At 23.2% G+C, this 22,070-nt stretch overlaps 1 protein-coding gene across 3 annotated transcripts in view; it reads left to right on the forward strand.

Annotated features, from left to right (window-relative positions):
• Nucleotides 1-22,070, forward strand: part of LOC129614461 (acetylcholine receptor subunit alpha-like) — a 224,514-nt gene that overhangs the window by 185,427 nt on the left and 17,017 nt on the right. For all 3 annotated transcript variants that reach the window (XM_055529053.1, XM_055529052.1, XM_055529054.1), the window contains exons 6-8: nt 7,001-7,116; nt 8,541-8,709; nt 16,312-16,448. In XM_055529053.1, the coding sequence (XP_055385028.1) occupies nt 7,001-7,116; nt 8,541-8,709; nt 16,312-16,448 (422 nt within the window). The remainder of the gene's footprint in view (nt 1-7,000; nt 7,117-8,540; nt 8,710-16,311; nt 16,449-22,070) is intronic.

Here is a 22,070-nt window from a genome sequence, read left to right on the forward strand (position 1 = left end):
TCACGTTATTCATTACTAAAAGATTTCTATGTATTAGCAATTTATTTCATTTCCTTTTCAATGGTTTAATTATTATAGACCCTGAAAAGAATTTATTATCATAAATTAAATATATGAAAATATATGGATAATAGGTAGAAATCGATAGGCAAATTAATTAGAATAAACAATACCATATAAAAAGAATTAAGAAAAATATTCATCTAAATTAGTAGCCTATAAATAAAAATAAACCATGACATTTACAGAGAATGTAACGAAGAACTGGTTTTTCTTTTTCTAATTATTGATTAAATTTTTCACAATATTATTTAAGATACGTGTTTAGTTGCTAAACTAATCGTTATTAAAAAAGAAAGGGAAAATTAGAAAATTATTGCTCATTTTCATATTTATGGTATTATATTTTCATATTATGTATTTAAAGTGGAATTGAAATGAATATGGCCAATTCAAAACAACTTTTTGGCATTAAATATTAAAATTCTTAGCAAAATAACTATTTTTGAGATATACATAAATTTTATGAGGGCCTTCTATGATTCATTTATTGATTTTCTTGTTCATCAAGAGAATGCCATAAAATTATGTTTATATGGAAGTACGACAATTTAAAAATATTGGAAGCAAACTAAATAATATTTTAAAAACAAATCAATATGGCTTGCATTTACATTAAAATTATCCGGTTTACAAATTTTATTTAAACTAGATCAAATCGTAATATTTTTTATATATAACTTTTATTATTTAAAAATTGCATACTTCTAGGGCAACTGAAAAAATTGCTGACAATACTGACATATCACTGGAAACATTTAATTTTCAATTGATAAAAAAAATTAACCATTATCTTCTTACTTTTGTAGACAATTGATAAAAAATTTGATAAAAAAGAACCTTACAATGCTGGGTAAAAATTTTGATAATTTTGAGAGACGATAAATATGGAGCACAAATTACTTATGAAAGTTTTTCTTACTTTTTGCTTGAAATGTGAAAAATCAATGAGTTCCGTGTAGTAAACAACATGAATTCAAAAATCGTTGTTACATAAACTTATTTTGCATTTACTTGGAATAACTACGTTTCCATTTATTTGATATTCCTCACTTCTAAAGTTTCTATTTATACTTATTCCTTTCGCGTAATAAATCATTCTATTACGTGTTAATCTACATACACTAAATTGGCTTACATTTGCAATCACCATTATTATTAAATTTTATTTTTAACTTTAAATCCCTTCTCATTATATGCAATTTATTTTCATTTCAGCTTTAATATCCTTTTGAAAATTCGCTTTCTTCTTGTTTATTCCCAAAATTGAAGTACCAATTTATAAAGTATCTAAAAATAAATAGCAAAATAGATGTTATACTTACATACAAACTTGCATTTTAGATAATAAATGCAAAAAAAAAATGTATTAAAGCCCTTAAGCAGCAGTTATCATCAACGATTCTTAGATAAATGAAAAAGAAACGTGTTCATTCTATGAATACTTTCCTTAAATTTTAAAATTTTATTCAGTAGTTCATGTACAGTTGTCGGAATAAAGAATTATAACATGAAAAAATTTCAGGACAAGAATCGCTTGAATTCGGAAATTCTTTATAACAAATTTTGTCAAGACAACTTTTCTCTTAGTGTTAGGAAAATTGTGAAATTTTTAAATTATTAAAAATATTTTATTTTTTATTTACATTTAATGTCAAAATGATTTTTATGTTTTGATTTTTAAAAAAATATGAAGTTAATTAAAGCAAGTCGAAGCAAACTTGATTAAAAATATTAAAATATCTTTGGTAAGAATATTTTGGTAAGCTGTTTTTAATTTATTACTGAATGAGTATTTTTGCTGCATTTATAAAGCATTAGTTCTGCTCTGTTTTTTTTCTGTTCATCTTTCTGTCTAATTACAAAGCTTTTATACAGTTCAAAAGAACAGTCATTCATATAAATGTTGGGATAACGCAAATTTTTGACAAATCAAAGACAATTTAAAAGTTGTTCAAACACAGAAGTACGCTCAATTATTAGTAACATTATAATAAGCTGTATAAACAATAATATTTGTCTACTAAAAAGACGCTTGAAAATATCCTGAACCGAGTTTTTTGCTAATGTTTGTAGCTATTTTTTAACTATGCATTAATATTGTGAAACTCCCTAAAATATACTACACATAGTGTCTATACATTTGTTTTTTCATAAAAACGGACTTTACCAATTTCATATTATTGAGATATATATATATGTATATCTATATAGATTTATAAAACTATATGTAAATGTATTTGAAAAATGTCAATTACTATGTTCATTCTATTTAATTTTTAGAAAATTCAGAGTATTATTGTAAATGATATTGTCCTCGTCAAAAGATTCATCCCCATTAAAAAAATTATAATTTGAATTTAGTTTGCTAAAATTTATTTTTAAAATTGCAATTGATCAACCAGAACTACATACCATAAATACTGGACTGGACAATATAAAATTATAGGAAAAATCTTAAAGAAAAATTTATATTCTTTTTTCTCCCATAAACATCCACATAGAAAAAATGATAAGTAATAATATTTTCGTTTCTGCTTTGACTTTTTATTTAAAAGCAAATTAAATATCTTCCAATAATTTTATAGCTATTATGTACACTTTCAAGAAATATTTTTTGCAAGTTCTGTAACAATAAGGAATCTATAATATTATATTGAATAATCAAAATGAATGTGATCAAAGGATAATTGAATTTTAATAATATTATTCGACATTTTCAATGCTAAGTGTTAAAAATTGTATTTTTAAAAAACTTTAAAATAAAAGTTAAAATTTACTGTAGAATTTTCTGAAGTATATTTTGATTAGAGATAAAAAACTGAACGATATACCAAATTTTAGATGTAAATTGCAACTTTGCTTTAGAAAGAATGGGATTCCTCAATCATATTTTTTTTGTTGATTTGTACAGAAATTTTGCAGTGAAAATAAAAAATTTTAGTGCAAGTTTATTAGTTCACATTTTGAAAATCACCAATCAACCCGTTTTGAGTTATTCAATACACCAATTAAGAGTATTACATAAAAAGAAAGTGTAGTTTCGTACGATACCAAAAATATGATCAAATGGACACATTTTGCTACAAATTTACCCGTATCAAAATATACGTCTTGCGAGAACGCAATGTATACTTTTCAAAACTTAGTTTATTTGGTGAATTTGCTTACATATCTGTAAAGCTTTTTTTAACAACGTTCCACATGAAAAATTTTAGAACTAATATTGTAATAAATTGCGGATCAATACTGACAGCAATTTATTTGAACTTTATTGTAAATTTCTAATAAATTTTATGATGAATTTAACTATATAGTATTTTTAATTACGTAATGTTGAAAATGTAATTGAAATCGATTTTCAAAATAATTTTGGCATTTCAATAACATTTGAAAGTAATTTGACAATAAAAAACTCTTAAATTTTCAGTTTTTTTTGCATCAGTCAAAATGCATTTTAAAATGTTAGTGATCAAGATTAATTTTACTCAATATTAAAAGGCTATATTGTTAAAAGTCTAATTGCAACATAAATAGAGGTATCCACATTTAAAAATACTCTTAAAATACATATTCGAAGGAATATACTAAATATTTATTTAATTATAGAAATTGAACTTTATATCTGATTAGAACAAATTTATTATTGATTTCTTTATTATTGAGTCTTTATGCTTAAATATATTATTTATATTTTATATATAATTTCATTATTATTATTATTTCTAATATAGATTTAAACAATTTAGCTTATACAAATAATATTATAATAGCTAATTTTATTAAAAATTAATTAAGTTCCTCTATATACTCGTATACTTGCAAATTATATCAATATTGTATAATTAGAAAATTATGCATGCATATGCTTCTTAAAATTATACATATACATATATAAATTTTATTATATAGAAATTTGAAAAATGTAAATTGAAATAAATGCATACAATGTACATAGATTGAAATTATATTAAATATTAAGTAGTTTTAATCAGAAATAATTTTATAAAATACAATTTAATAAAAACATTTTATAAATACTAAAATAAAATTTAATTTAATTGCTAATATATATAAGATAAATGCTTAAATTCATAAAACATTAAAAAAAATATATATAAATAGTAAATAATTTTTAATATTTTTGTAATAAAATTTTATAAGTAGTTTAAATAAATAAATAAATAAATTAAATATTTTCTTTTAATATTTAATTCAAATATAATGTAGAAAATATTATTTTTTTTATTAATTTCATCCTTATTTACTTAATTTATTTTATTTACTTAAAAAATATATTACTATTTTACTATTATTATATTTGTATACAATATAAAATTTATTGCAAAAAAAAAATATCACCGTTTTAATCACCGTTTATTAAAAATTTTAATAAAGGAAATTAATTATTAAAATCAAAAACATATTCGTTTAAATCAAGCAAAAAATTCATTTAAATTTAAAACTCATTTTCAATGATTTTTACTCAAAATGTTTATATATTTCATTAACATATTTTACATATATAAATGTATATAATTTTGTATAAATTCAATTATTAATTGCAAAAATAATATTTAAATACACCCCCCATTTTCGCTCTTCAATCATTTCATCGCCATAATGTTAAAGAACGTCACTATAAAATATGAAAGAATAAAATTTAATTTGTTTTTATTTTTTAAATTAAAAATAAAAATTTATGTTTTTTTTTCTTCAATTCATTTTACATTTTTTTAAATAAAACGTTCATTCTAATTCCATCTATTTTATTTCAATATACTTACACAATTCACAAAAAAATTTAATTTAATAATTTTAAAAAAAATATAAAAAAAAAACAAAAATTTTTTGTAATATTTCAGAAAAATTTTAAATTTTTCTCCATTTTTTTTTTTTTACTGTAATCTGGATTTTAAAATTTAAAATTCTATTAAATAAAAAACACTTACATTACTGTACACAAACCATAGTTTACATGAACGAAGTGTAATAATTAAAAAGATTGAAAATTGAAAATTCAAAAAAAGACAAATAAATTCCAAAAACTGCGAATTTTTGTAACATTATGAGGAAAATTTAGTATTACCAATAAATATATTAATATGAATATATGTATATATATATATTATTTTCTTTAAATTATTATTAGTAAATATTATGTATTAATAAATATATTTTTATTTATACATTTTATATTTATTACATTTAATAATGTAGTTCTCATTGAATGAAACGCATTGGGTATAAATTTCTCTTACCAAACTAATACCGCAGAAATTGTTAATAGTTTGAATACAGAAAGCTCTTCTGTATTGAAATTCTGTTATACGGAAGTTTTAAAAACTAATTTTCAAATTTACTACGGGGTTTTATATAGGTATAGCTAATTGAACTTTGTGGAGGCTTTATATTTTACAATCGCATTGCATAAAATAAGCGACACAAAATGTCAAATGTCGAGTTTTCGGCGGAAATCTGTTTCTCTATATGCTAGGGAAGCGTAATTAGAACATTTTTAGAAAGATGTTTGTCACTCTGTCTGTCTGTCAGTCTGTTTACGCAGATCAGTATTTCAAGTTCGGCTGAACAGAATGTATTAAATGCACGAACAATGCATTTCTCACATGTTTTTTAAACACATTTAACAAGTTTTACTGGAAAAACTATGAGAGATAGAGAAAACACACTGTATATGTAATGAAAACGTCAAATTGTAAATATTTAAATAATATATAGATTTGTTTTACTCGTTATTATATTTGATGATTTTCATATAATTCTAGATTCAAACAGTATTTCTAGATTCAAATTAGAATATTTAAATGGGGCACGAGCATTTTCAATTTAAAAATAATCTGTATATTTTATGGCAAAAATTTTAAAATTAATGTATGTAAATACATATGTACAAATCAAATATATATTCTATGGTAAGTTTTTTTAAAATTTCTGCAGAATAATATGTCATATTTATATATAGAAGTCATTATAGGATGCGTCTTTGTTACAATGAGAACGAATATTATTTTTTTTCCCCTATTTATTCTTTTATTGCAATTGCATTTAATTTGTATTTAGCAATATTTTAGGATTTATACTATTATAAATTTTGCATTATACTAAATAATTTTCTAACTACTGCTATATATCTTCTTAAATATTAAGTATTTAAATATATTGTATAACATATATATAGAAATTTTCTTAATAATTAATCCCTTATTTTATTTTCTAATTACATAGTTTTAATTTAATTTAGTACGATTCATTATATACATAATTCCTTTATTATTTTTTAGTATTTTAATATTATTTTCTATATATACATATAAATTAGAAATTTATATCTAAATAAATAAGATATATATATATATACCTACATAAATTTAATATACTATATTTTAATTTTCTAGTAATTTTATTTATAGTAAAATCTTATATACCTACTATAACTCTTTAGTTTTCTATATTCCCAATTATCTAAAATAAAGAAAAAAATTGCATGAATGAATTCGCTGCTATGTTAACGATCTTAATAGATTAAATAAAATATTTTTTAATTTCCAAATATTATAACTATTTTTTATGTTTATAACATTTGTCTTTTTTTGTTTTTTTTTTCGAATTTTCTATATTTTAATTTTATTTAAACAAAAAAAATCAAATAAAATGCAAAATCCATAAAAAATATAAGAATTTTAAGTTTTGTTTTTTCATTTAACCTTTTTGAAAAGAAAAAAAAAAGAAATTAAAAAAAACCAAAGCAAAAAGAAAATCATTTAAAAAATATATTTTTTTCTTATATAACATTATTACTCTTATAAAAATTTAACTGTTATATCTATACTTTTAATTAGAAATTTTCATAATCACAATTTTTTATAATAATATTATTTTTTTTTATTTTATTTTTTTCGACTTTAAAACTTATTATCAGGTTGATTTAAGGCATATGGATGAACAGCAAGATAGTAACATTGTTGATATTGGTGTTGATTTATCAGAATTTTATATGTCAGTTGAATGGGATATATTAGAAGTACCTGCTGTAAGGTAAATTTAATAAAAAACTATGTTTCTTGTATAAATTCAGCTAGGTATATGAAAACTCCGTTTTTAGCAAATAGCCTTACAAATACTGTTGCGATAAAGTTTTGTAACAGAAAACTAGTACTTTTTCTCTTAAATCACTCCCACTTACTACCCCTACCGAAAACCAAAAATTTTCACAGATAGATTGTAAAAGTCAGTCTCATAACCACCCTATCATTGGTATTTTAGTCGCCACCGGACCTTTATAACGAGTCCATCACTACGTGTTCTAGTATAGAAGTTATGAAAGTTTTAATATTTCAATTAGTAGGTAGGTAAGAGTGATGGAAAACAAAGTCAAGCATAAACCTTTCCAACAAATCCTCTCCCTGCTCACAAGATCATCTGAAAACTGAGTTATTTCTGAAATACATTAAAACTGAATAAAGTATTAAATCTTTCATCACTGCTATTCATTAGAATGAACATATAAATTTAAACAACTGATTCTGAGATAACATTCAATTGTAGCCATCAGGTATTGATGTTACTGAACAACTGTTGAATGAGTTTTCAGGTTATAAATTGTTATTGCTGTTTCTTATACTTTAAGTTTAATTTTTGCCGGAATTCATTTTGAATTCAAAAACCTTTAATTACATGATTTGATTTAGTATTATAAAAATTAATAAATAAAACAACTGCTTTTGTTCCAGAATCATTGGCAATATACATTGGTTTTGTACCTATGGGCTATTTATAATAAAGTAATGCTAAAAATATCATTTACACTGAATTTTTTTTTGTAAATTTCTTCAAATATCAAACTAATTTAACTTTTTTCATATTTTGTTTGACTCAATTAAACTTTATTTAACATTCTCGTGTTTAAAATAAATTAAAAATATTTTGAATCTATAAAACAAATTTTTATGTACATTTTATTTTTCTATCTTTCTATAAGTGAATACTTGTTTTTTTTTTTTAATTATACCCTTACTTACGCAAATTTTTATACATTTAAAAATTTTATAACCTTCAAAGTTTTGCCTAAAGGTAATTTACGTTCCTATTTTTAAAGTTTAAAGGAGAAACCTCAACAGCACCTTTTATTGACATTTTTTTTTTGTTCCACAATAATTTTTTTTTGTAAATTTTAAAATTTAAAAAACTATTTTCCTAATGGGAAATCTTAATTTTTTATTCCATAAATATTTAATTTTTAATTTAAATAATTTCTAAAAGCTGAAAAAGATGAACATACCACAATATGTACCATATATGAACTTTTTAATATCTACGTACCTATTTTAATTAATTTTAAACGATCGCCTTTCTCTCCTTATAAAGCTTTTATTTTTCTTTTATATTTAATTTTCAAAAAAAAAATTAAAAAAAAAAAACAACAAATTTAAAAGATGAAAAATAAATTCTCTCCTTTTTAGAAACGAAAAGTTTTATACTTGCTGTGATGAACCATATTTGGATATTACATTTAATATTACTATGAGGAGAAAAACTCTGTTCTACACAGTGAACATCATTATACCATGCATGGGAATATCGTTCCTGACGGTTTTAACATTTTATTTGCCATCAGACAGTGGAGAAAAGGTAAAATAACATTCTTTTTTAAAAAAAAGGAGTTGCATTATACAAATATAATTTAATAATTCTTTCTTTATACCTTCTACACGTGCTTGTTATATCTTCATACATATATGAAGATATTATACATAATACAAATGTTATTATACAAATGTCCTGTAGTCTTTATAGAATTTTATATAAAAAAAATTCTAGCAAAATAATTATATTTAATAAATTTACTTTGGAAAAACTATTTAAAGTATGTAATATTCTTAAATAAAAAATATACACACCTTCTCTATTTATTTGTTATGAATTATTCGTTAAACATACTCGTACTATACACAAACAATATCCATATAAATGTGAATATGTATGTAATAAAAAATTCTGTTCAATAAATGTTAATATCGAAATTATATATTAGATATGAAAATTTTCAATTAAAATAATTAGAAATAATTTAATGACTGCTAAATATTCATGTATTACTTTAGACTATTAATTTAGTTAAAGTTCAAAAGTTTACAGTTAATCAATCCGTAATTGTTGGCAAAGTAAATTTTTCATCTATTATTAATATTAAAAACGAAATATTAAAAACGAAATTGTGTGAATTTAATTTTTTCTTAAAACCTATTAAGGCTTTAGCGAATTACATGTTACAATTAAATGTGTAACTACAAATATTATATATAAGAAAAATGTGTATATGTGAAAGTAAGACCCCGCTCTCCATAATATGTTATTCTTAACAATTTTCTTTCGATGTACACGTATGAATTGCCAAAAAATTTAAAGGTTCATTGTTTTAATACCCCAAATTTAAACATTAAATTTCAAGAATATTGGACAACAGACCGATATCTCTATAAAAATAGTTTATTTGCGCTTCCCTTACATGAAGAAGTGTGTTCCCACCGAAAAAAAAGATGTCATCTAAAAACATATTAAAGCAAATTTTATAGTAGGAAAATATTAATTCTCCTTTAGTTCAAATCTGGGTATCAATATCATGCAATGTATGTATTTATTTCATCATTGAATTGTATTACACCTTAGTAGAGGATATTTGGATAAAATTCTGTGTGATTTATGTCAAATTCTATATTGATTGTAATTGGATTAAGCCACGTAGTCAGGTAAAACAGAAGGTTCGGGTAACCGTCACAGAATCTTAAAAAATATTTGGAAAAAAATAAATTTGTTAGTCATGTGTTTAGTTATACAATTTATAGATATGTATATTCTTGAAGTTTTTAAATGAATCGATAGGTTCGGATAGGAACTATGCAACCCTAATGGCAAATATTTTAATATTTAAAAATATTCAAATTAGCTTCTATAATCAAATGTTTTATTTAAATTTGTTGTCCTATATTGTGATATTAAAGATGAATGTGACTTTGAAAAACTGTTATGAAAACTTTAGAAATGGAAAATACGAAAAGTTATTAACAATATTTGAGTAAATATTTTGTGAATAAAACATCAAATTGAATTATAAAAATTATACAAAAATTCTAATAATTTGCTTATACTTTTTTTTATAAAAATGCCAGTATTAACACATTTTCATAATGTCATTTTTTATAATAAAAATTTAGCAAAACGTCTTGAACAATTTTTCAAGTTATCACAAAAGAGATTCTTTTGATATTGTAGATATGTGTGACTGGAATGAATAATGAGATCATTTACCAAATAGTTTTTTAAAATTTCTGTAATTTTGTTTTTATCAAAGCTAAAAAAATCTAGGGTGTAATTTTAGCCATTCTCCTAAGAAGACATTTTGTACCAATGAAAGATTCAAAAAATAAATCAACAAAAGTTCTTTATCACTCCAAAAATAAAAATGTTTTTGCACTTTATAACCAAATTATGACAATTTTGTAAATTTTAGAATATTGTAAAAAATTATTTAAAAAAAAGACAAATATTTTGCATCCATATGCAATAAAGTAATATAATCGAAATCGCAATGTAAAAATAAAGAAAGAAAATCCTTTTTTCTGATGTTAAAAAAAATTTTGTTGAAGCATGTACATAAATAAGTATATATGAACAAAAGAATGTAAATTTAAAATATAAAATATGTTACAAAAAAAAATTTTCCGATCATGTGGGATTATTCGTCGAAAATTGGGAAATTACTTAAAAATTTTCTGGGAGTTTGCTGTAGCAAAACAGAACTTTAAAAAATTCTATAAAAAAATTTAAATTTGCGATGTTCATATTCATCGATAAGTTTTACAAAGTATGGATAGGTAATAACAGTTTCCTTCAGCCTCAATATTTTATTTATTGCATAGTTGAAACAAAATATTTCAAGATTATCCAGACTTTTTGTTAATTTTAAAAGATTAAAAATCGGGATACAAAACCAAAAACTTAGAAAATCTTAAAGAATTTTTAATGTGAAAAATCACATAAATCAAATTGTATACAGTTATGTAAGATTAATAAATCCCTAAAGTGGCAAACACGTATTTTGAATTATTGAATAATTTATTTATTATAAAAATAAAAAATACAGTGGATAACAAGCCGGATTTAAGTTTTAAACAAAAGCCCTTCAACTTCTTGATCGGATGATGCAAATTTTAAATATGCTTGTGAACCAGCACAATTCCATTTAAAAATTTTAGCCACAAGCTTATGCATGTAATTTTTTAAATCAGCAAAAACGTCTAATGGCTATCTAATTCAACCAAAAACCAGGTATAGGATAATAATTCTTAAAAATCAGATTTCAGTTTCATTACACTAACAATTTGTATAATTTATACACCTTGTATAATTTCGAGGAAATACTTGATCAAAAATTTAAATTTGTTAAATTAATTTTAATATTACATTGGAAATGTTAAAATTAGAGAGAATTCTCTTTACTTATAGAAAAATACAACTCTACATCTTTCTATGATTGCTACATTTACAAATTGTTTCGAAACAGCGAATTCTCAAAAATTTGCATTTTTATTCATTATATCAAAAGTAGTAAAAATTCAAATTGAAGGGGTTAGATACAAATATTTTCACATTGTTCCAAAAAATTGAACTTCTGCAAACCAAACAGCTTTCTTTCTTTAAAATTATAAAAACAAAAATATGTTTATGAACATTTAAATAGCACGAACATTCAAAACTTTTTAAATGTATTAAAAAATTTTATTTCCTCCAAAAACTTAAGAAACCTACATATCTAGTCTAACAGCTCATTTTTATCATTTTTGCAGTCGAATGTTTCGTATTAAATACTCTAATATCCGCCCTTTATTTTTCATATTTTAAATTTTCATTTTATATTGCATAAATATATGAATGCATGCTATGTTCAACTTAACACACCTTTAAAATATGGGATTTTCTATTTGTAGAATGATAAATGACAGTGACAACCGATACTATAAATAGTTACCTTAAAAAAAATAAAAGGATTTTATACTTTAAATGTATAATAATATATCCAATACATGTATCCTTCATAAGAAGGATAATAAATTTTAAACTTTATAAATTTAGTTTTGAAAACGGTTTGAATGTAAAATTTTTATTTTCCTATATGAATTTTTTATATTTTAATGCTCTATTGCGAACTCAATATTTATCTAAGAACACACTTTAATTTTGAAATGTTATGAAAAGAGATTTGAAAAATTTAATTATTCGTTTATAACAGCGGACGGCGGCATTTTTCGAACTGCATTCCGTTTTTAGAATAAAATTTTTTATGCGGGCCACATATTCAAATATAACTTAAATAATGCTTTATTTAAAAATATATATTGAAAAAAATTTTTTATTCAACAAAATATCAAAGTTTTACAAAAATTTTGCACTTCTTAAAAGGAAAAAAACAAGAAAATACAACTCAAACTTTTAGATAAACAAACAATTTCCCAATTTTTTTATTGAGAAAATAAATTTATGGAAAATAAGCCCTACTTATAATTCTGCAGAAATATTAAGAGGTCTACTATGCACTCATGATAGTTATAGTCAATAAGTGGGCCTTTGTGGCTATAAAAACCTATATTTACATCTAATGGTTATTTATATAACACAAAGCTACTATGTGTAAATAAACATTATATTTCAATTGATTTTTGCCGAAAAAATATTTTTTAATTTTGAAGTATTCACCTCAATGCTGCGAAGTCTAACGATATTGTCTAAAACAAATTCACAAATATGCATACATACATGTACATGTACATTTTTTCAAAATATTATATAATAACATACGTTCAGTTTATGGCATGAAGAAACAAAAAACGTTTTACTCAAAGGATCTTTCCAATAAAAAGAAACAAAAAAAATATGAGGTTCTTGTGATGATATGATAAGAAATTGTATTTAACAAGAGAAATGTTGATGCTGACAGGAAAACATACCATCTAAAACATATTTGCTATTGTGAATGATGGTATAAGAAAAGTTGAAAAATGTGATGATATTAATCATTTCATTGATTAAAATAAATTATGTCATAAATTATTTCTTGCATACTCTCTTACATATGTACGATAAACTTATATTAAATGCACACTTATATTTGTATATCATGAACCTACATAATTTTATAGGAATTACACGCAAATATACGGGAAAATAAAAATGTTTTATTTTCTACTTGCACTTTTTTAGAGTTTTTGTCAAAATTAAGTGCATTTTTGAAGAAGGTTATATTAACATTTTTTTGGCAACTTCATTACTTTTTATATAAATTTTATATAATCAAGATTTAAAATCAGAGAAGCCGTCGTTTTGACAAGAACTATAAAATGAATTTGATAAAAATTATTAACAAAAGTAAATTTGTTTTTGAATTATGACTACATTAATCAAATTGATAATAATAGCAATTTGTTGAAAAGACAATTATGAATTATAAAGTAGATATATGTATGTATTGTATATGTACCGACACACATATGTATGTCAAAAAATCAAACGGCACATTTTGATTCTAAATATTTCTGATGAAAGAAGTAATCAAATCTGGTAATTTTTTTGGGAATTACGTGTTGGGAAAGCGTGTTTTAAAAATTGAAAAGAAGGTAACTGCTTCGATTTTCTTGCGATTTCTGTAAGTGAAAAACTGTGATATATCCGAATAAAACTAATTACATCATGTTATTTATATACATATATGATGTAACTACGAGGGCTGTCCCAGAATTAAGTATCCTTACCAAGAAAACACAAAAATTTTAATAAATTATTTTCGGTCAATATCCGATGTACAGCACTTTTTGATAAGCCCACTATATCAGCCAACTCACGCACTTTCAATCGTCTAATATAATTTTGTGGATTTTTTTAACCGTTTCTGGCGTAGTGACCTCATTTGGTCGACCAGTGCGATGTTCATCTTCATAGCTCGTACGGCCACGTTTAAACTGCGCTACCCAATTTTTAATCATTGCATATGAGGGAGCAGACTCCCCTAGTGTAGAATCTAGTTCACTTTTGATACCGGCTGGAATACTCGTAAGACCTTTCAAATAAAAATATTGAATGACATAACGATGACAAATTTTATCCATATTAAAAATTTACTGAATAGCTTCACTATTAAAAGCCGGTAATCTGAAAAGAAAAAAAAAATAAATAAAAGTGTGACAGTTAATCCTTAAAATGATAGGACCTTCTGCCAGGCTTATTTTTTTTTCAAAATTTTTGTGTTTTCTTGGTTGAGCTACTTAATTCTGTGACAGCCCTCGTATCAACTTATTTTTTAATTTTTATTCTTAGAAAATATTCAAATTAACAAAAACTTATGTTAATAAATACATGTACGATATAAACTTATGCAATTTTATAAACGATTTTATTATTTTTGGAATGCTATGGAACCGCTAATAGAAACCCTGTTTTAATCGAGCTCAAATTATATAGGCTTTGCTCGTAGCTATTCCAAACAATTGTGCTATCCAAATAACTTAAATTGTATTTAAGATATATAAACATTGAACGAATATAAACAAAACCGAATCATTAAATTAGAGGCTCGAAAATGTGTAAAACTTTTGTTCCGGAGTGAGTGCCAAATGTCAAAGGTTTCCGGGATACAGCGATTTTAACGAATATTCATAAAATATTTAGTTATCCATGCTCTTTTGCTAATAACTTTCGTTCCGAAAAAGATAGGAGCTTCAAACACCCAGTTTTTAAAATCTGCTTTCTGAATCATTCTGCTTACATTTTTTACATAATTTTTTTTTAAGAATTCCATGTTAAATATTCATTTTATATTATCAATGTATTTTAAGATCTAAGTTAATACATAAATCTATTTTGACAATGCATTTAATAAAATCCTTTATGATTTTCAGTTCTAAATAAAATATTTTTACATATAGATTAAAACCCTTACGAAATACAAACATTACCAAAATATTTAATCGAATAAATATTTAAATAACCCCATTCATTATATAATGTGATCGCTTTATTTTGATAATTCTATAAAGGATATTACATGAATTAATTAAAATCACAAATAACAATAAATAGCATAAAGTATAAAATAAAAATAAAAACATAAAATGAAAACATAATTAATACTTTTTAATTTTCACACGTAAACTCAGCTAAAATAACATAATTCAAATGAATTCTACACAAATTCTGTATATAAATAAATTTTTAAATATTCTTTAATCCTTTCCATTTATGCATTTAACTTTTCAAAATTGTTTCAGATATTTAACGCTTTTATATTTCATTTTATAACAAAAAATGTTTAGTTAAAAGAAATATTAATTACATAAAAATATTTAATTGAATAAGTGATTTGAAAGCGGAAATATAATAACATGAGGTAAAAGATAATTGTTAGAAATCACAAGGACAAAGTCGTCAATTTATTTTACATTGAAATATAATTCAGAATTTTATGAGAAGTGTCGATTACTAAGAACTCCAATTTAACTTGTTTCGCCATTCAGTCCATGAACTAATTTAAGTAAAAGAAGACTGTTAACTTGATTTGTGTAAGCGCTATAAAAATTCCTTAAATTCACAAATTTAATTTTAAGGAAACATATTGCGTCATACATAAGGTCTGTATTGTAATGATATTATAAGTATAAAGCATAATATTTCACTAATTGCAAAAGAATCAGCAATTTTATTATGTCAATTTTCTAAAACTAAACAAATTCATTTCTTTAATGCAAAATTTTACTCTCAATTATTTCGTTTTAAATTTTCAACAATGAAAATTTATAAATTTTTAACCGCGTGTTTAATGCGTGCGTATTTTTTTTATTTGATCAAGTTTTCTCTTCCCTCCATTTTTAATAGAATCAAATTGAGTGTAAAACAATTCAGATTGCTTTCAAAATTCAACAAGGATACAATATTTTAATTTAAATATTTTGAAAAGGATATTCAACATTTTTTTTATTTACAAAATATTTCTGTTTTTTTTGTATTAGAGGCCCATTATATTATTAAAAATAACAAATTTGAACATAAACTGAATATACAAATTGAGAAAAAAGTAAACATTTTTTTTGTATTTTAAAAATCATTTAAATTTTTGTTTATTTTTGTATGCAAACCATACTAAAATATTTTGTTCTTTTTTTTTTTTTGTTCTATAACTATTTTTAGGTTACGTTATCAATATCAATTCTTATTAGTCTTCATGTGTTCTTTTTGCTGGTTGTTGAAATTATTCCACCAACATCGCTAGTGGTGCCTTTGCTTGGAAAATACCTTATATTTGCTATGATATTAGTATCAATAAGGTGAGTATTTTAGAATGTAATACTATAATTATATTTGATATTGAATTAGGAATAAAAATTTTTATTATAAATTTTTAAAATTTAATGGAAAAATTAAGTGTTTTTAATTGAAGAATGTTGTAACATTTTTGATATAATATAAAATTTATATCGCATATGTTTTTTAAAAATTTTTTTGTTATTCAAAGGACTTACAACTGATTTCACAATTCTTATAAAATGAAATTAGCATGTTTTGTTTCACCATATTCAATTGTGACATTTCTAGTATTTTATAAGTTTATACCTTTAATAATTAATTAAATTCTATTTTATTTGAGAACTGCAATTTATGATGAATGAAAACAGTAAAACCAAGTTGTGGTAATTGTACTGTACAAGTTTCAATAAACTTTAAACACTCTAGTGACTTCATTTAAAGAACGTACAAATTTTCATACACGCCTATCAAATTTTGGAGTTAACTCCTATCCTATATAAGAAAATAATTTGAAAAAGTTCAAATTACGTTCAAACGTTCAAATCACCATTGAATATATGGAGGCGCATTTGGAGACAAACCCGAACCCAACCTTAGACAATACACCATGTAAAATCACATGAGCTTGAGATAACAAAATTCTCTGCTTAATTGCATATTTTAATAAAAAGAAAATTCAAAATTGTACAAATATTATCTGCGAATGGTAACTTAATTACAAAATATTTTGCAGGAAGCTATATGAAATACTGGAAGCTTTAAATAAAATTTGAAAAAAGAAACATCTAAACATAATTAAGTTATATAAGAATATTTATAGGGAATCCTTGTAATGTTTTTGCTCTATATAAAAATATGTAGAAATAAAAGTTATTTATCTCTCTTTTTTTTAATATGTTATCATTTACCTTAATAACATTTATATTAATAATAAATATAACTTAATAATTTTATTAATACATCAAATGAAGATGGGGAAAATTCATTTTATTAATAAATTTATAATTTTATTTATATTGGAACGATTTAATCCAAAAAAAAATTTACTTTATTTTTCATTCCTTTTTTATTCATATACTAAATAATAAAATCAAATTTAATGAAAAATTGTATTTTGAAAAATATGAGGAAATTGTATGAAATTTTTAACAAAATTACATTTCAAATATTGATTTTATACTTACATATTTTTTAACTTTTTTAACCTTAACACAAGAAAATCACAAACAGAACGAAAAATTTAATACTTATATAGTATGTAAACATGTATACATACATATATTAACACGATATACAATTTGTATATCAAGTATGTATTCAGCACTACGAAATTCTGATGATTAAATAAAAAAAAAACAAAATTATTATTTTTTTTGTGTTGTTATTAAAAAAGAGGAAATTGTACAAGGTTTTTATCAAATCTCTCTTATGCCAGCAAAAAAAAGCAAATATATTTATAAAATATAAAATAAATATTGAGAAAAAAAAAACTAAAAATCATCAAATAAAAAATCTATAAATATTATGAATTTCATGTTTTTATTGAGGAGCAAAATGGGGAAAATTTTTATTTAATATTGCCTTCATACCATCATTTTAGTCTCTTCATTGATTTTGTACAATTTTAGAATATTTCCAAGAGAATCGAATTAGAAAAAACAATTTTATTACATTTCATCAGTTTGTGCGTCTGCTTATACGCTTTAAGATGAAAAACTTAAACTTTATATAAAAATATCTGTGCGAGAAACCTAATTCCCTAAACCGACCTCTTGCCTTTACTCTAAATAATATGACGCCCTTATGTCCTTAAAAATGACAAATATTTTTTAAAATTTGCAAACGTACAAAAATAGTTGCTTGCTTCTTCTACTTTGAAAAAGACACATAAACATTAAATTGGCAAAATGACTGTTAAAATTTTTCTAATTTTTTAAAATCCAAATGTTTGACTTAATTTCCATTTTCAATCACTTTTTTAAGAAATTTAAGATTTAAATATACATATATTTTCTCTAAAAAGAAATAAATACAATACCATACAATTGTTGGAACAAAATTTTCCTCTTCCTCTCCAACAGTCCAAATTATGACCTCCCAAAATCAACAGGACTTGAAGGAAATGTGCTACTTTATCAAATATGGCTTGGTAGGAATTAATTTTGAATTGATTCGTTTGAATTTTTTTATGGAGTATGTATCTCATGATAAAATTTGTTCCATGCGATTGAGATAAATACCGTCGTTTGGATATTGGTTGAAAATTTTTCAAAACCACGGATTATTATTTTATTATTAGCAATTTAATGTTGAATGAAATTTATGAACTAAATTATTAGAGTGAAAAAATTAAAAATATAAGGTGAAAAAATGGTTTTTGTCAAAGTTGTTGAATATCAAAGTCGTATTTTGTTGTGAAATCTATGGTTCCTATTGATATTTGTATCACCGCCACAATATTTTTTTTATTCAATTAAAAAATTCTTTAAAATATTTTAGAAAATTTTAGCTAATCTCTTTTTCAATTCAATACTTAAAATACTAAATACCACACTGTTTATCAAAAAAAAAAACATGGAATACTGTAGCTATAGGTGTACATTCTTTTATTCAATACTAAAATTAATTTTAGTACACATGTACACCGAATTATTACGATACAATTTGTCAATATGGTACATATTGAAGAAAAAAAAAAAAATATATTGAAAATGAAAAGGAAAGCCACTTGAATTCTCACAAATTTTAATTTAAATTTAAAAATTTCTGTTATATTGTGAATCGTCCTTTTTTCACTTCATACTGTATAGTCTAGAAATATAAATTAGATCAATGATAACCAAATAATAATTATTTTTTTTTCACATCATTATATCAAAAATTCTTATGATTCTTGCATAACGTACTTAAATATAATATAAACATATATGTATGTTACTTTATGTGCGTCTTTAAATGTATGTATTGTAGATCGATATACGATAGATAAAAGAATTAATTTACTTAAATCATCGGTATTGGCAACAAAGAAAGAAAAAAATATTTAAAAGGTACAAAAAAAATTTTACAATAATAAGTCAACTATGCACTGTCAAAATTAACTTCAGCTCTGTCTAATATTTTATTCTTCATTTAACCCTTACACATAGTTATGTACCTAAATATGCCCCCATACATATAACTTGAAACCAAATGAAATATATAATTTAATAAAAAATTCACAATGTATAATAGCGTGGGTTAATTATTTAATTATATCTAAAGGCAAAATCAGTGGAAATAACTTTAACCATACAATTTTTACTATAGATCCTAACTCTGAGGGAATTTCAGAATTGATTGATATCTTAGAGATGTGGCATAAATAAAAAAATAAAAAAGTATTCCGTACATGATATTCAAACTAAGAACATTTAGAACTTATAAATTCAGAAAACTCAACGTATCTCCCTCACAAACTAATATGTAGAATAGTTGCATAATTTTCGGAGGCAGAAAACTCTATATATCGAAACAATAATGTAAACTCTCGTACAAATTTTTTAAATTTCAACATAATAGAAAAATCTAATTCAATGTTTGGAACTTAAATTTGTAACTTTTTAATTTAAAAAAAAAAAATATTAACAAATTTATATTACAACAAAATTTTTTTGGCTTTGTACACTTTTATTTTACCATTATCTTTGCCTTTATATATAGCAATTGTATAGCTAAAACAGAAATCTCATAATTTCATAAGGAATCAATTTTACATTACTGAAAATGTAAAATTTCTTATTTAATTAAAAAATGAAATCCTGCAACATATTCGAAAATACAAAATATAAATTAAATTATATATGTATGTAACGTATGTACACACACATTATAAATATTATGTTATGATAAATTTCTCAGAGTGCATAACCTGGTATATTATGCATACTCACAGATGCATTATGATGTGCAGATTATTTTTATTAAAAAAAAAGTTTGTGGAAGTTATTCTATCAAAATTTCAATATTTTTACACATTAGTACAAACTCTTTATACATGAAAATTTTGATTCACAGTGTGTTTTAACTGGGATTCTTAATTTAAATGTGAAGCATCGTAGTATACGGTATTGAGAATAAATAATATGTACATAGTATAATATGAAAAATTTTAATAAATGACGAAAAGGAAATTATTCATTCGTTTGCTTTCTTAAAATCAACAAACATTCAATTACCCATAAATATTGCTTTTAAAGTATCAATAATAAATAAAATGTCAATATTTGAAATTTTATTTAAAGTGTTTTTGAATTCTTCAAAAAATATATTGTTCAGTTTTGGTATTCTCAAATGATTATTTTATTATTGAAAATTTTTTTATAAATTGTACTTTTAGGGAAACAATGCTTCCAAAGCAATTGATGACCGAGCTGCATACAATTTCGGTAATCACCACCACTTTTCTATGTCTTGTTTCCTGATGTTTTATTTGAGGGAAAACACCCCACTTAATTCTTCCCTTGCTCTTGTCCGCTCCTCTAATTTCATACAACCATTTTTTAATCAATAAACGACGATCATTGAATTTCCCAAGCTCTGAACAGATTCTCTAATACTTTTCCAACTTTTTTTCTTTTTGCACCGCGTATCATATAAGACGCAGTCCCGTATGAGAGATGTGATCAGATTACGAACAGATGAAGATAATTTGGTTGAAATGTTATTTATTATATAAAAATTAAAAAAAAAAATGTTTACTCAAGGAGACAATTGTCAAATCATTCAGTCAGAGAATCAAGTCAATGTCCCCTTTAGTTGTTACTATAGCGGTAGTGTAGTAACTCCATTTGCCTCCAGCAATACATAAATATTTTAAAGTAAACAAATTTGTAACTATAAGCAAAAAACAAATATGTACATGTGTACGTAAAGAAAAGTTAAATTGCTTAAGTTGTGTTACTCATAAAACTAACTTTATAATTCTAAGAAATGATACATGTAAGTTGATTAGTGCCATAATTGTAGAGAAGTGTACAAAGTAACGAGAACTTAAAGTGAATTGACCATGTCTTTGATTGAATGAATTATTTTAAGTGTTGTATGACATTTGCCAATAGTATGGCAATATTATCGTGCGAACTGTTGTTGCTTTATATGTATCATATAACCCGATAATATTTCAAAAACTTTTACTAAAAACGTAGCCATAATACTACATTCGTTCATTTTACCAATACATTATCATTTTTGACGGTGACGGTAGCAGTGACAGAGACATGACAGTTTAAATGTTTATGTTAATGTAATTGCAATAACCTTTTATTTATTAAACTATTTTAGTATTAAATGATTGTCTTTTTTGAATTTCAATTGAATTATTTCGATTGGAAAATTAGAGAATAAAAACCAGCAACTGTTTTATAAAAAAAATAAAACTTATCCTACCCTATCCTAAGACTTATACCCTAATTAAAACTACTTGTACTTTCATATTGTACTTACATATAAGTAACTATTGCGAAAATTGACATGTCATATTTTAAACTTTCCAGGTTTGTGTTCTTTTGGTTATTTTATGGCTTTGCACGTTGCCCTTCTATTATAGTGGTAATAACCGCTGAATATAACCATTTTGGTTTAAAAAGACGAAATGCTCAAGG

This window comes from Condylostylus longicornis, unplaced genomic scaffold (genome assembly GCF_029603195.1).
Source record: "Condylostylus longicornis isolate FDR11 unplaced genomic scaffold, ASM2960319v2 ptg000110l, whole genome shotgun sequence".
Classification (NCBI taxonomy): domain Eukaryota; kingdom Metazoa; phylum Arthropoda; class Insecta; order Diptera; family Dolichopodidae; genus Condylostylus; species Condylostylus longicornis.